Source organism: Sphaerodactylus townsendi, linkage group LG04 (assembly GCF_021028975.2).
Source record: "Sphaerodactylus townsendi isolate TG3544 linkage group LG04, MPM_Stown_v2.3, whole genome shotgun sequence".
NCBI classification, from domain to species: domain Eukaryota; kingdom Metazoa; phylum Chordata; class Lepidosauria; order Squamata; family Sphaerodactylidae; genus Sphaerodactylus; species Sphaerodactylus townsendi.
Window position 1 is genome coordinate 24,863,587 of NC_059428.1, and position 13,260 is coordinate 24,876,846.

Consider the following 13,260-nt stretch of genomic DNA (forward strand, 5'->3'; position numbering starts at 1 on the left):
TAAAACTTTTGGATCCCACCACTGGATGTGTCTGTTTCTATGCATACACACAGGTGTGTGGGACATATATCCAAGCAAACCTGGGATGTACAACTCTTGCATCGGATGTGAGAGAATCTGTGTGCTACAAGGAGGCCCTCTTGAATTTCTGTGGGGCTGTGGTCAGCCCCCCAATACTTTACAGATTTTCTTTCTTGCGTGCTGTTACGCAGGAGATGCGTAAAAGAAAGGCAAGGTGTGTGTGTGTGTGGGGGGGAGAAGATACACACACACACACACACACACACACACACCCCTCGCTGTATGTTGTGCGTCCGCTGAGGGGACGCCAGGGCGGGAAGGGAAGGAGGGCGGGCGGGCGGGCGGCTGGAGCAGGACGGCGGGAGGAATAGCGCATGTCTCCACTGCCGAGCGCAGCCACTAGGCTCCTCTCTCTCGCCAGCGCCGCCAAACTCTCTCCACCATCTTTTGCATGTGAAACATTTCGCTGCCGGACAGGGCGATGGAGACTGCGGGAAAAATCCGCCTCGGCAGGATGGCTCGCTGAGGGGCAGAACGCGAAGGCGGGAGGGGAGAGAGAGAGAGAGAGAGAGAGAGAGAGAGAGAGGAGAAGAAGAAGAGGAGGAATAAATAACAGAGGGACGAAAGGAGAAAGGGGGGGAGAAAGGGAAGGGAGGGGGAGCGAAACCCACCCTCTTCTCTCTTCTTCCCTGCCCCATTTTCATTTTTTTTTCCTTCCCACCCCTTCCCCCCTCAATTTCGGGTCCAGCCCCCCAACCCCATCACCACCACCCCCTCCTCCTCCACCCCGTCCTCCATGCCTCTCTGAACGACACCTAAGGAGAGAGCGCGAGGAGGAGAGACCCGGGGAGGCAAGCGAGGAAGAAGAAGATGAGGATTATTTGCAGGCAGCTTCTCTGGTTGTTTTCCGGCTTTTGGGGACTCGCCATGGGCGCTTTTCCTAGCAGCGTGCAAATAGGTAAGCGCTGCATTGGTACTTGTGGGGAGGGGGGGGGGGCAGGAGGTGAAGCGGGAGGGGGAGGGCAGTCAGAATTGGGGCTGGGATCGGGGGAGGGGAGGGGAGGGGAGGGGGGGAAGAAGAGGGAGGTCAAACCGGGACAGGAGGATTTGGGCTCACGGCGCGCCTGCCATACCCCTTTCCTGCCACCCTCTAAGGGCACGGGCAGGGCTGGGGAGACGACGGCTTCCCGATGGTCCGCAGAGCAGGAGGATGTGGCAGTCCGCTTGTGCGTGCGTGCGTGTGTGTGTGTTGCGTTGTGTCTAGTGTGGTGGCAAACTTGGGAAGCTGCCCTCCCTCTGTCCACTGCATTTCTCTTGGAGGATGCTCCCCTGTTTAGCACAGTCTGCACGTTGCAGTAGTCTGTTCGCCGCGGGGGGGGGGGGGATCGCTGCTGCTGCTGCTTTATAGCCTCGCCTGTCACTACTTTGAAACTCGGGCATTTTTCACGACTGTGTCTCTCTCCCTCCATGCTGTCTCCCCCTTAGGCCCCCTTTCCCAGCTTGCCTCTGCTTGTCCCCTCTTTAGATGGGACGCAGCTCTTGAATGACTTCCCAATTCCGCCACTGCATCATTTCTTAGGCACTTCTGAAGATGCTCCTTAATAAAGGTGAGCTTTCTCCTCTGCTTACCTGCCCAGGGGCTGCAGAGGGACAAAGTTCAATTGGGTTCTTGGTTGGTTCCCCCCCCCCCCCACACACACTATATGTATATATATATAGATATATAGATACAGATGGATGCACAGACAGGAATAGGGGGAAAGTCAACGAGTGTGAATGATGTGGTCTCTGAACCTGATTTGTGTGTTTCAACCGAAAGCACCAGTTCCGTTTAATCTGCCCGCCACTTAAATAGCAAGGAGGGCCAATTGAGCAGTGGTCCTTGTTATAGAGGCAGAAGCGAGATGGTTTCAAAGGTCACTCTCCCCAGAGCAGATCTATGTAAGGGGGGGAAAGGCAGAAAATAGGACAGCTCGAAAGCCTCACTTTTTTTTTTTTTGCAGAAGCTGTGAGCCTGAAAGTCTCACCAGCCCCCTTTTCTGCGGGTACATAAATGAGTAATTGTTATTAAGGAAGCCGTTAGCACTACTACGGTAGCTGGTGTAGAAATAATCAATGGTGACACTCTTTCTCTTCCGCTATCGCTTACTTATTGGTAGGTGGCCTCTTCATCAGAAACACAGATCAGGAATATACCGCTTTTCGACTAGCAATTTTTCTTCACAACACCAGCCCCAATGCATCTGAAGCACCGTTTAATTTGGTTCCTCATGTAGACAACATTGAAACAGCAAACAGCTTCGCTGTAACAAATGCCTGTAAGTAAGGAAACAAAAATGTGATTTCTCTGAAGTTCTGGTCAAATGGTAGTGAAATTAACGTGCAAATGTAGTGTTGCATTCCTTAGGAAAACCGCTGTCCTCTGTTTCAGTCCCCATGCTTTGAATGTAGCTCTAGTTAGTTTCTTCCCTTGGTAGAATCCCTTAGGCTGTCTTGTAATGACTAACTGGATATGGCATTTACTTTAGCGTTATTACTGAAGTTTCTTGCTTCCTGGTTTCTATGGAGATGCATTTTGTAGTTGTAAATATATCTATATGAATGCCTTGATCAAGTGGGCAACCCTCACAATATCTCCTGCTTGCCAACAGGATATGGCACGTTTTGTCTGTGTTTGGAAAGATCCCCTTATATTTGCAGTCACAAGCACTTTCTAATGGCTGGAGCAGAAAAAGAGGCTTTGAAAGCAGAGGCGTGCAGGGTAATATATTGGCGTGGCTTGACACTGCAGTTGATCTGGTGATGTCACTTGAGGCTGCCCTGCTCCTATATTCTGGGTTGTAAATGTCTCTTATCATCTCATAATGCATACATCCTCGTGGATATGTCTCTGTGCATCCATACATTGGTGCCAAGTCAAGTTAGTATCTGATCTACTTGATTGCACGTACCACCCCAGCTGGAACTATATCCTTGTGCATACAGACCAGTGTGTGCACATACTCGTTTGAAAAAGGATGCTCAAAATGTGGTCCTGATCTTCTTGAAGAGTAGAACCCATCTGATCGTCTCAGTTTGCAACATCCCAGACTGCCAAAATATTAAGCAAGATGCATGGTGAATTTGAGAGTTGAAAGGCACGTAATTCATATATCTGTTTCTGAAAATCCAGCTTCAGTAGGCATGAAGTGCTTCAGGCACTGGAGAGTTACCCATCACAGTGGAAAACCCATTTCATTTAGATTTGACTTCTACATTAAAACAAAACAAAACACCACACACTATTACCCCCATTCCTGTTTTCCCTTTTATTGGAGAATGAATATTGTAAAGCAGTATTGCTTTCAGAAATCTGCAAGTAAAAAAAATGTGTTGCAGAAGATCTTTCCAGTGTTTACTGTCAAAAACTTATGTTGGATTTCCTTGGTAACTCGTGTTTCTCACATTAGTGTCTGTTTTACATCTAAGTGTCAATATGCATGGAATTTTCATTAATGCATTTCAGTAGAGAACTGTAGGGCAGCTGGCAGATAAAACTGGATTGATTCCTTAAGTTTTAGATGGCCTCGCCACCTTGTTTAACAAAGAAAACACTGGAATTCTGAAAGTATACTGTCTCGAGATACTTGATGCAAATGATTTATGCCATATAAGTGTCCATTTTTGTACCATATGTTGGTAGTGTTGATGGAAGGAGATTTTAAAAGGTGAACAGTTTGTGAAAGTGTATCTGGTTGACAAGTGTTACAGCTTCCTTGTGGGTTTTCGATCATTAATCACAGATTTCCCAACTGGAGTTAACAACACAACATGCTTTCAGCTTTGGAGTAATTTCATCCAAATTGTTTGAAAACCTGGATTTGCATGTAGTTTGCCATTGTTTTGGAAACTACATTCTACAGCAGTGGATTTCATATATAGCGTTTAGACCAATCATAATTTTTTTTTTCTGGAATTACTTGTGGAAGAATGTGCATGAAACCAGCAAGGGGAGCTCTTTGGATTCAAAGATTATAGACTATAACTTCCTCTGGTATAACCCAAACTCTTTGTTGATCCTTTCGATTTTCCCTTTCTGACAAAGGGGTCTTTGACTCATAAAAGCTTGTACCCTAAGAATTTTTTGGGGGCTTTAAGGTGCTACTGGATTTAAACTGTGTTCTACTACCATAGACGGCTGCCCACCTGCAACTTCCTTGTCTCTTCCCTTTTTTATATGCAGTTTTTTTTCTCCTTTTAAGAACAGTTTCAACCAATTGTGAAAACAACCATTTTTAATAATCCATAGAGGGCAACATTAGGACACATATGACATAACCTTGAGAGAGAGAAAAAATGTACATTTTGTATAAATTAACATGTATGCCTGCAGCCCATATTTAATGTGTCTTTTAACCCAAAGTTGTATACAAAGTTATTCTTTTATTTTAATGGTAGAGATAATAGTGTGGACGTAACATTCCCATTCAAAGAGGTTAGGTTTAAAGTGATTAACTTTGGTTGGATCTTGGCCTTTTTTTGTGTAGTTTTATGAGTACGTGTGAATGTAATTGGGGTGATGGTAAAATATATAGTACTGGAAAATATAAAAAAACATGTTCTCTGCTAGTGAAGCATAAGTGAACTGACTGACAAATGAACATATCTCATATCCCCAAAGCTACACATGAGCAGCATCCTGCAAAAATCAATTGTCTGATAGCTGGAGGTCATTGGTTTCCATATGATTGCATTTGCTGGGTTGACAGAGGTTTCCAAAGCACAGATGTGTGAGATGTTCTAACATAATTAAAGCTGTTTATGAAAAAAGGCAAGAACTAGTATTGTGATGAGCTGATCTAACCGAATTTTCAGGAGCTCTTCTAAGCAGGTCTATTCAGAACTAAGTCCCCTTTTATCCAGTTGTGCTTACGCTAAGAAAAAAATGATCTCACGATTTCAACTATAAAATAGTTTTAGGGTGATGAGGGAAGGGAAAATTGAGAAGAATTTTGCTTAGAGCACAAGTGTGTGTTTGTGTGTGTGTGTGTGTGTGTGTGTGTGTGAGAGAGAGAGAGAGAGAGAGAGAGACCCAAAATGTTACAGTGAAAAAGCCTTTCAGCTGCTGGACAGAAATGAATATTCATGTCAGGTCAACCATAAAGATCGAAGACGTGATCAGTTCGCTTTACTTTCATGTTTTATTCCACTGCATAGGTTACTTTTTGAAGCTGCAGTACCTGGACCATACTGGCAGTTAGGGTTTAATAAGCCAAGGCGTCAAAGAGATCCTCATCTGAAGATGAAGTAGCATAATCAGGAAGGATATAGTAAAGGTGTGCAGTAACAACTGGATTTTTTCTCCTCCTCTCTTTTTGGTTGGCTACATTGATCCATGCCCAGCTTCTCTGGTGCTGCAATACTTGATTAAGAATGCTTGCAGACCTGGTTGTATTATTGTTCAGCTTTATACATATCTTACGATAGTTTCTATTTGTTTTGCTTTGAGCAGGCCCCAAACCTCTCTCTTTTTTTCTTATACACCAAGCATTCGTAAGCAAAACCAGGTCATTTTAGCTTATAGATTCTGTTGTGGTTCAATAAAGCTGACATGATTTATGTTAGTTTGGTTCTCATTTCCTGCTGTTATGTGTACAGTTTTTTCCCCCTGTTTTCTTTTCCCTCCAAAGAAGTGTCATGGGTTCGCTCTTGTAATGCATATTTTCTTGCATGCCAGAGAAAAGTGTTCAATGGAAAAAAGATGGAGTTTTATTGCTAAATATGGATTTTGTATGGTTTTAAGCATTAAGAGTATCCTAAAATGAACATACAACAAAAATTATATGTTATACTGGTATGACTTGTGCAGAAATGTTTATGTTTATGTTTATGTATAGTTTATGTATAGTTAGTGCTTCTACCACCAGCTGATTTTTGAATTTTATTGCCTGGATTTTTTCTTAGAAGAATTTCTTTTCTTTCTTTCTTTCTTTCTTTCTTTCTTTCTTTCTTTCTTTCTTTCTTTCTTTCTTTCTTTCTTTCTTTCTTTCTTTCTCTTTTTGCATGTGGAAAAATATTTTTTTAAAAAAACACAAAAACAAATGGGAGATAAACTGTACTGATTAATTTCTTCATACAATGCAAACCGTTCGTTTTAACTGAATGAAGACTTGAAAAAAGCTGGATACCTAATAAGCCCTTTGAGGGGTGACAAAAAGTACATTGACCTCCAGATGGACCCCATATATTCTATTGCAGAACTCCTGGTGAAAAAGCAAGCTAAAGTTCCCATAGAGAACAGTGCAGAATTTAGAACTGTAATGTCAGCTTTTCTTAGAATCTGACAACCTTGGACCTTCTTTAAGTTCTAGGGATGCCAACCTCCAGGCAGGACTTCAGGATTGTAGCTCATATCCAGAATACAGACATCAGTTTCCCTGGAGAAAATGGATGCTTTGGAGGGTAGATTCTATGGCATCATCCCCCACTGAAGTTCCTGTCTTCTCTAAGCTCCAGCCCTAAATCTCAAAGAGCTTTCCAGTCTGGATCTGGAAACTTTGCCCCCCCCCCCCCCCCATCCCTCACAGTTAGTTACAAATAAGAATTGGGCAAAAGTAGCCAGACATCATTCATTGTTCTTCGTAGTGCAGCATTTTGATGTTTAGCTTCGCAAATAAATCATGCTCACCCCTTTCTGTTGGAATAGTACCAGAACAGGGGCACATAGCCAAATATCTTGAACTATTAACTGAACCCCAACAGAGATGGATTATTACAAGGGCCAGATGCAAAACTTTCCCATCGGCCATTACAAAGGGTTGCTACCTATCTATCCCTCTCCAGGATCGGGTCTGTCCACACTGTAAAAACCAAGTGGAGACTCTTGCTCACATTATACTTGACTGTCCAAGATATGTGGGTATTAGGAATTTCTCTCCTGGGCTGGTCTTAGACAAACCTGAAGGAGACTCTGACAACTCTGTTGTGGAGCTTTTGTTAAATAATACAGAGGCCGTGCTCTTGGAAAAAGTAGCAAAATTTCTTTTACAAGTGACAGAACTTTCTAAGTAATGTCCAATGCTAGATACAGTTTATCTGTCTGTGTTTTGAATGTACTTTTGATTTGTACTTCAGAAATGTCTGTAACGCTCTGGAGCCTATTTTAATATGCCTAACAAAGGTTGTTGTATGTTTAGCTTCGAAGTACTACAAGAAAATCCAGTCTACAATGCAGTATTTAGGCCCAAGCAGACTACTTCTATGGACATGGTTCAGTTGAAGTTCTGCCTAATCATCATAGTTTGCATTCAAGAGCAACCTTGTGATCTTATGTATTTTCCCCTCCCTGTCCTCTTGCATGGATATCCCTTATGTTTATCTTTTAGATTTGGGGAGATTCGTGATTTCTGCTCCACCTGGATTGACGTATTTATTAACAATAGCACCACACCATATTTTACAGGAAGACTGTTGTCTTAAACTGTCATTTGGTTATAGCTATCATTAACAAAAATGTTGGTACAGAAGTCATGCAAATCCATGTTGCCCTCCAAAATTCAAATAGACCAGGGGAATGCCTACACAAGAGATGGGTGGGAAGGAGTGTGAGAACCCACATGATGTTGCTGATGATCAAATTTTGTTTGGTGATGAGGCTGTATTGTAGCAGAACTGGACCAGTGACTTAAGCAGCAGGAATGGCCTGCTAGATCAGCAAATAAATGCATTGGTTCCAGTACCAGAATATGATCACATGGCACAATGTTTTCCTGGCATTCCAGGAATGTTATTTTACACCTACTGACTGATGCCCTGTTAAAAAGTTTAAGATCATTATTTGCATCAACACATTTTCAAACATTGTTGGGTTTTGGGGGTGTACATCTACAAATGTAATCTGTGAAAGTGATAAAAATTTGGTTGAAGATTTGTCTGTCATGCTGGAACAGTTTTGCTGGTGTCCCTTATCAAGAATATTCTGGCAAACTAGAATTTGTTCTTCCGTATAGTATAAATGTCTCACCAGCTTGTTTCAATTTAAATGGTTTGTGCTTCTGGCTTGTGAGTGAAGCTGTGTGGTTTGAGCTTTCTAGACAGTGCTGTAAACTTCCATCAAACAATAACATCCCGAACTTTTAAATGGTAGAGTTGGCCTATATATTACCACTCTGCTCAGCAAAGTTTGAAGCCTTCCTCCAAATCAGGTAGCAGAAGAGGCATAGGCTGAAGGCTCCTTGGATTGGAAGAAGAATTCCAAGTTTGTTGACCAACATGATAGAATACAAATATTGATTGATTGATTGATTGGTATTCCAGACTTGGACAATTTTAAATCTAAGCTTATATTTACTGGATTTAGGAAAAATCTATTGACTTGAATGGATTTAGAAGTGTATAACTTTGTTTAGGATTGCACCATTAGACTTCTTACTCTAGAGATGTCCCATTTGAATACAGTGAAGCTTCTAAGAAAGCATTGGAGATCTTTACTGAGAACATGTTGCACTGAAATGGCCAGTTTATGACCAAAACAGTTGTCTATTGTTTAAAGGATTTCTCTTTTTGAATGGAAGTTTACTAGTCAAGGCTTCATAAAAGAAGGTTGCTAGTAGCAAATACAAAATCCAAATGAGTAAGAACACATGCAGATTAACATAATTTAAGATTCCTTTTAGGTAATCTTGCTTTTTTAACTTGTGTTATATTGTCAAGACATTGGATAAGAGTGTTAACACCCTGCTGTTTAGACAAGATAGCCAATCTAATGGATGCTATTACACCAGCAGTTATTTCTTTCCATTAAATTTTGGGAACTGTTCTATGAGAGGTGGGATCTATAACAGAATTCTCAACCCATCAAAATCCACAATTCCAAAAATTCTTTGGAAAATGTCATGCTAATTAAACTACTATAAAGTCAAAATAAGTTTGTAGCATATATACTTTCAAAGCGCACTGGAGTTGATTGAGTAACTGCTGGAGTACATAAAAACCCTTTTCATTATTATTGTGCTGTGTAACAGCAGATGGTATTACGGCTATATTACTCTTTATTATAACCAGTGGAAAAGTAGCAACAACGCTACTGGGGGTGGTACTTGGGTAGATTTGGTCTATGGTGAAGCCAACCCAGCAGTAAGCTGTTTTGGGAGGCTGTGAATAATCTTGCCAAGATGGGAAAAGAATTGGACAAATATCTGGTAGGGATAGCAGAGGATATAAGAGCAGGTTAGATAACCTGTTAGTTCCCTTCAAACTCTATGATTTTGTGGTTTCTGAGCATTCTTGGCTCCTTGACAAACTATAATTCCCAGAATTCCTTAGAGGAAGCCATTACTGTCAAACTAGGATAGGATAGGATCCCATGCCAAAAATAAAAGTTGTTGTGGAATATTAGATTATACAATTAAAGAACACTCCAGGAAGCTGTCACATGACATTTGAAAGGAGTTGTTCAGTTGTCATTTGCATATTTTAGTGCTCATTTGCAAATGTTGCTGTATTGCTGGCATAAATATTCTCTGGGAGATTTGGGAGTATCTTCTTTGCGTGCCATTTGTTGAGTTGTTTGGCTTCAAGTATAGCAACTTCTTTTTGTTTTTGCTTGCATAATTCTGCAGGTTAAAAACCACAGATTTTTTAAAAAGATCACAAGCTATAGTCGTCACTGTGGAACAGTTGTGTTGTGTTGGATCCTCTTGATGATTTTTGCAAACAGAAAGTGGTGTTGCATATTACCAGTTCTTTGTTGGTACTACAGGCCTCCAGTTTTCTTTTCACAGTGTCCTAATGCTTCTCTGTCCCTCACATTTTGAAAGATGGGTGGCTGTAGGAATACAAAGCTGGGTGGCCGTAGAAATAAAAATAGAATTCTCCTTACAGGAGGGTCTTTTTAAACAAAGATTATCATTTGGATTCAGTCCATTGGTTTTAATAGGCTATTCCTAAATTAGTGAGTTGTGAGTTTCTAGAAGGCTATATAAAGCATTGGGGGGGGGGCTTTCAATGGATTGAGCTGTTGGCCTTTTCTTGGGGAGGGGGAAATGCGGGTTTATTGCATTTTCTATCATAGTAGTTTTTGTAGTTGTAAGCCTGTTGGAGCTACAAAGGAGAGGCAGGGTAATACATATTTTAACTAAATAAATAGATAATGGAGTTTTAAGTTTTCAGGCACGCTGATTCATCATAATTAATTCCTGCCATCTGGATGGGGACTATGTTAGCCCTTATGCTGGTAACTTCAGGTCCATATTTGTCAAAGTGGGATCTTCTGGAATGCTTAATGTGTCATATTAATATTACGCTATGCTTCAGTGTTTTCTGGTGGTTCCAGACGTCTAAAATCCTACTGCATTGGTTAGTGAATGTCCTGTTTGTTGATTGCACTGACTCACTCCACTATGTGTAATCCATCTTGTGGCTCTGTGAGAAAGGCAGACTATAAATAAACAATAAAAGCAAAGATTGGTATTTGTTTATTTCATTTATAGCTTGCCTTTCTCACTGAGATTCAGGTTGGATCACAAAATATTAAAACAGTGCAGTCAGGCAGCATAAACAACCCAATAAGCAATGCAACAGGATTACACAAACAGAAGAAAATGCAGACCAAAAAAAAACACCCGTCCAATATATGTCACAACATAAACATGTATAAAATGAATTGCAAAAGCTGAAGGCAAAGCAGCAAAAGCAAGATAACATATAGAATAAAAAGTGCAAAGGAATACAATTTGATACTGCTATAAAAACAGCCTTTTGAACAATGCCATTATAGCTCCAGACCTACCGTACTTGTGTCAGAGCATAGCATTCCATGCCATCCTGCAGATAGTGGATCCAGGGTCCCGAAGAGCTTTGCAGGTCGTAACCAATAAGTTGAATTGCATGAGCTACCTGACAGGTATCCAATGGAGTGAATGCAGAATAGGTGTAAAATGGACCTCTGCTGAGCTGTGTCATTCTTCATCAGCTGGAGTTTCCTATGTAGAGTGAAGAAAAAAGAATAGCTGGTTTTTATACAGGAGCAGCAGTGGCGTAGGAGGTTAAGAGCTCGTGTATCTAATCTGGAGGAACCGGGTTTGATTCCCAGCTCTGCCGCCTGAGCTGGGGAGGCTTATCTGGGGAATTCAGATTAGCCTGTACACTCCCACGCACGCCAGCTGGGTGACCTTGGGCTAGTCACAGCTTCTCAGAGCTCTCTGAGCCCCACCCACCTCACAGGGTGTTTGTTGTGAGGGGGGAAGGGCAAGGAGATTGTACGCCCCTTTGAGTCCCCCACAGGAGAGAAAGAGGGGATATAAATCCAAACTCCTCCTCCTCCTCCTCCTCCTCCTCCTCCTCCTCCTCTTCTTCTTCTTCTTCTTCTTCTTCTTCTTCTTCTTCTTCTTCTTCTTCTTCTTCTTCTTCTTCTTCTTCTTCTTCTTCTTCTTCTTCTTCTTCTCTCTACCGAAAGGAGTCTCAAAGTGGCTTACAATCACCATTTCCCCTCCCCACAACCTTGTGAGGTAGGTGGGACTGAGAGAGTTTTGAGAGAACTGTGACTAGCTCAGGGTCATCCAGCAGGTTTTGTGTGCAGGAGCAGAGAAACAAATCCAGTACGCCAGATAAGAGTCCATTGCTCATGTGGAAGAGTGGGAAATCAAAGCCAGTTCTCCGAATCCAGATTAGGATCCACTCCTCTTAACCATTGCACCATGCTGGCTATATTACAGCAGTCTAGTCTCAGGGTTAGCATAGTGGGGTTCTACATGCAGATCATTAGAATCAAGCTAGCGATCCATCTTCCAGGCTAAGTGAAGGTGGAAGAATTGCAGCTGCATCAAACTGCTCCTCCAAAAATTATCCTCGTGTAATATCTAGGCTCTCAGCTGAATCAGTTAGGGTCTGCGGAGCCCTATCGAATTCCTTTCAGGTCTCCAGCCTTTTTAACCAGCATCCCCTCAGCCTTATCAGGATTCAGTCCAACTTGCTCATTCTTATTCATTTAACCGTGGCAGGCAGTAACTCAAGACCTATGTCACATCACCATGAATACTAGTGCCTATATTCCAAGATAAGATGTGGTTTGTGCCCTTTTTTATTGCAATAGTTGGGTATGTTACACCTTTTGGGCGATGGAATTATGGCTCTGCAGAAGAGTATTTTCTGTTTATGCAGAAGGTCCCAGATTCAGTCCCCACAATCTTCAGTTTAGAAGGGTTAGTAGTGGGGGTTATGAAGGACCTCTTCTTGAGATACTGAAAAGTCGCTGCAGGTCACAATAGACAATACTAACTACTGGTCGAGAGGCTAGTGGTTTGACTACAGTGCTGCTTTTCATGCTTGACATTTAAGGTAAATGACATAGAATAGTTCTGTAACCTTCAGCAAGAATGTAGCCTTACCTTTGTATGTCACAGGAACATTGAAAAAAGAATGCATCATTACAAATACATTGTAATCATACAAGATAAGCACGCTGCTTGGCTTGGATCCTACGTACCTGAAAGCTGATGGGTTGAATCCTATCTAAAACTATCGTGCACAGAAACATGACTTCTTTCCCTCCCCTTCCTGCTGTAGCCCCAATTGTCCCCCAAAAGCTGCTTCCTGGGGGACAGGGGACCCCCAAGAGTCTCGCAAAGGGAAAGTTGGGGACTACCACAGGAAAGGAGAATGAGCAAAATTTGTCCCTTCCAACCAATTTTTCTCTTTTATCAGCTTGACCCATAAAATGAACCCAGAAGGGTGTTTATATGCAGCTGTTTTTTTTCTCTGCATGTGATTTCTGCCTGCTTGTGACAGATGGATCATAGCAGTTGTTAGCTAGGAACACAACCTGCTCAGAAACTACCACAACCACATGATTTGTAAAATTTGTTCTTCTGATCATGTTGGATGCTACTGCTTAAAAAAAAGAAGACTGAAGGATCGGCACTTTAAGCACACTAGCTCTGTCACTTTCATATGTGAATACTGTGTGTGTTATGTGCTGCCAAGGTGCTTCTGATCTATGATGACCCTATGAATTAATGAACTCCACAATGTCCTATCATTAGTGGCATTATGGCAACCTTCTATATTCAAATATACTTGAGTACTTTAGATGTGGTGGGAGGTAAATAGTGAAATGGACAGAGAACATATTTGAGAATTATGTGCTGCAGTGGCTGAATGATGTGTGTTATCCAGTTGAGACAAACAAAAGGTAGACTATTTCTTGTTTCACTATTCACCATTAAAAAAACAAAATACATTGAGGTATAGTGGAACCTCGGT

At 41.8% G+C, this 13,260-nt stretch overlaps 1 protein-coding gene across 7 annotated transcripts in view; it reads left to right on the forward strand.

Annotated features, from left to right (window-relative positions):
- Positions 1-413: 413 nt before the first annotated feature.
- GRIA4 (glutamate ionotropic receptor AMPA type subunit 4) overlaps positions 414-13,260 on the forward strand; it is a 265,515-nt gene continuing 252,668 nt past the window's right edge. For all 7 annotated transcript variants that reach the window (XM_048493587.1, XM_048493588.1, XM_048493591.1 and 4 more), the window contains exons 1-2: positions 414-979; positions 2,181-2,339. In XM_048493587.1, coding sequence (XP_048349544.1) covers positions 892-979; positions 2,181-2,339 — 247 coding nt within the window. In that variant the 5' untranslated portion in view covers positions 414-891. The remainder of the gene's footprint in view (positions 980-2,180; positions 2,340-13,260) is intronic.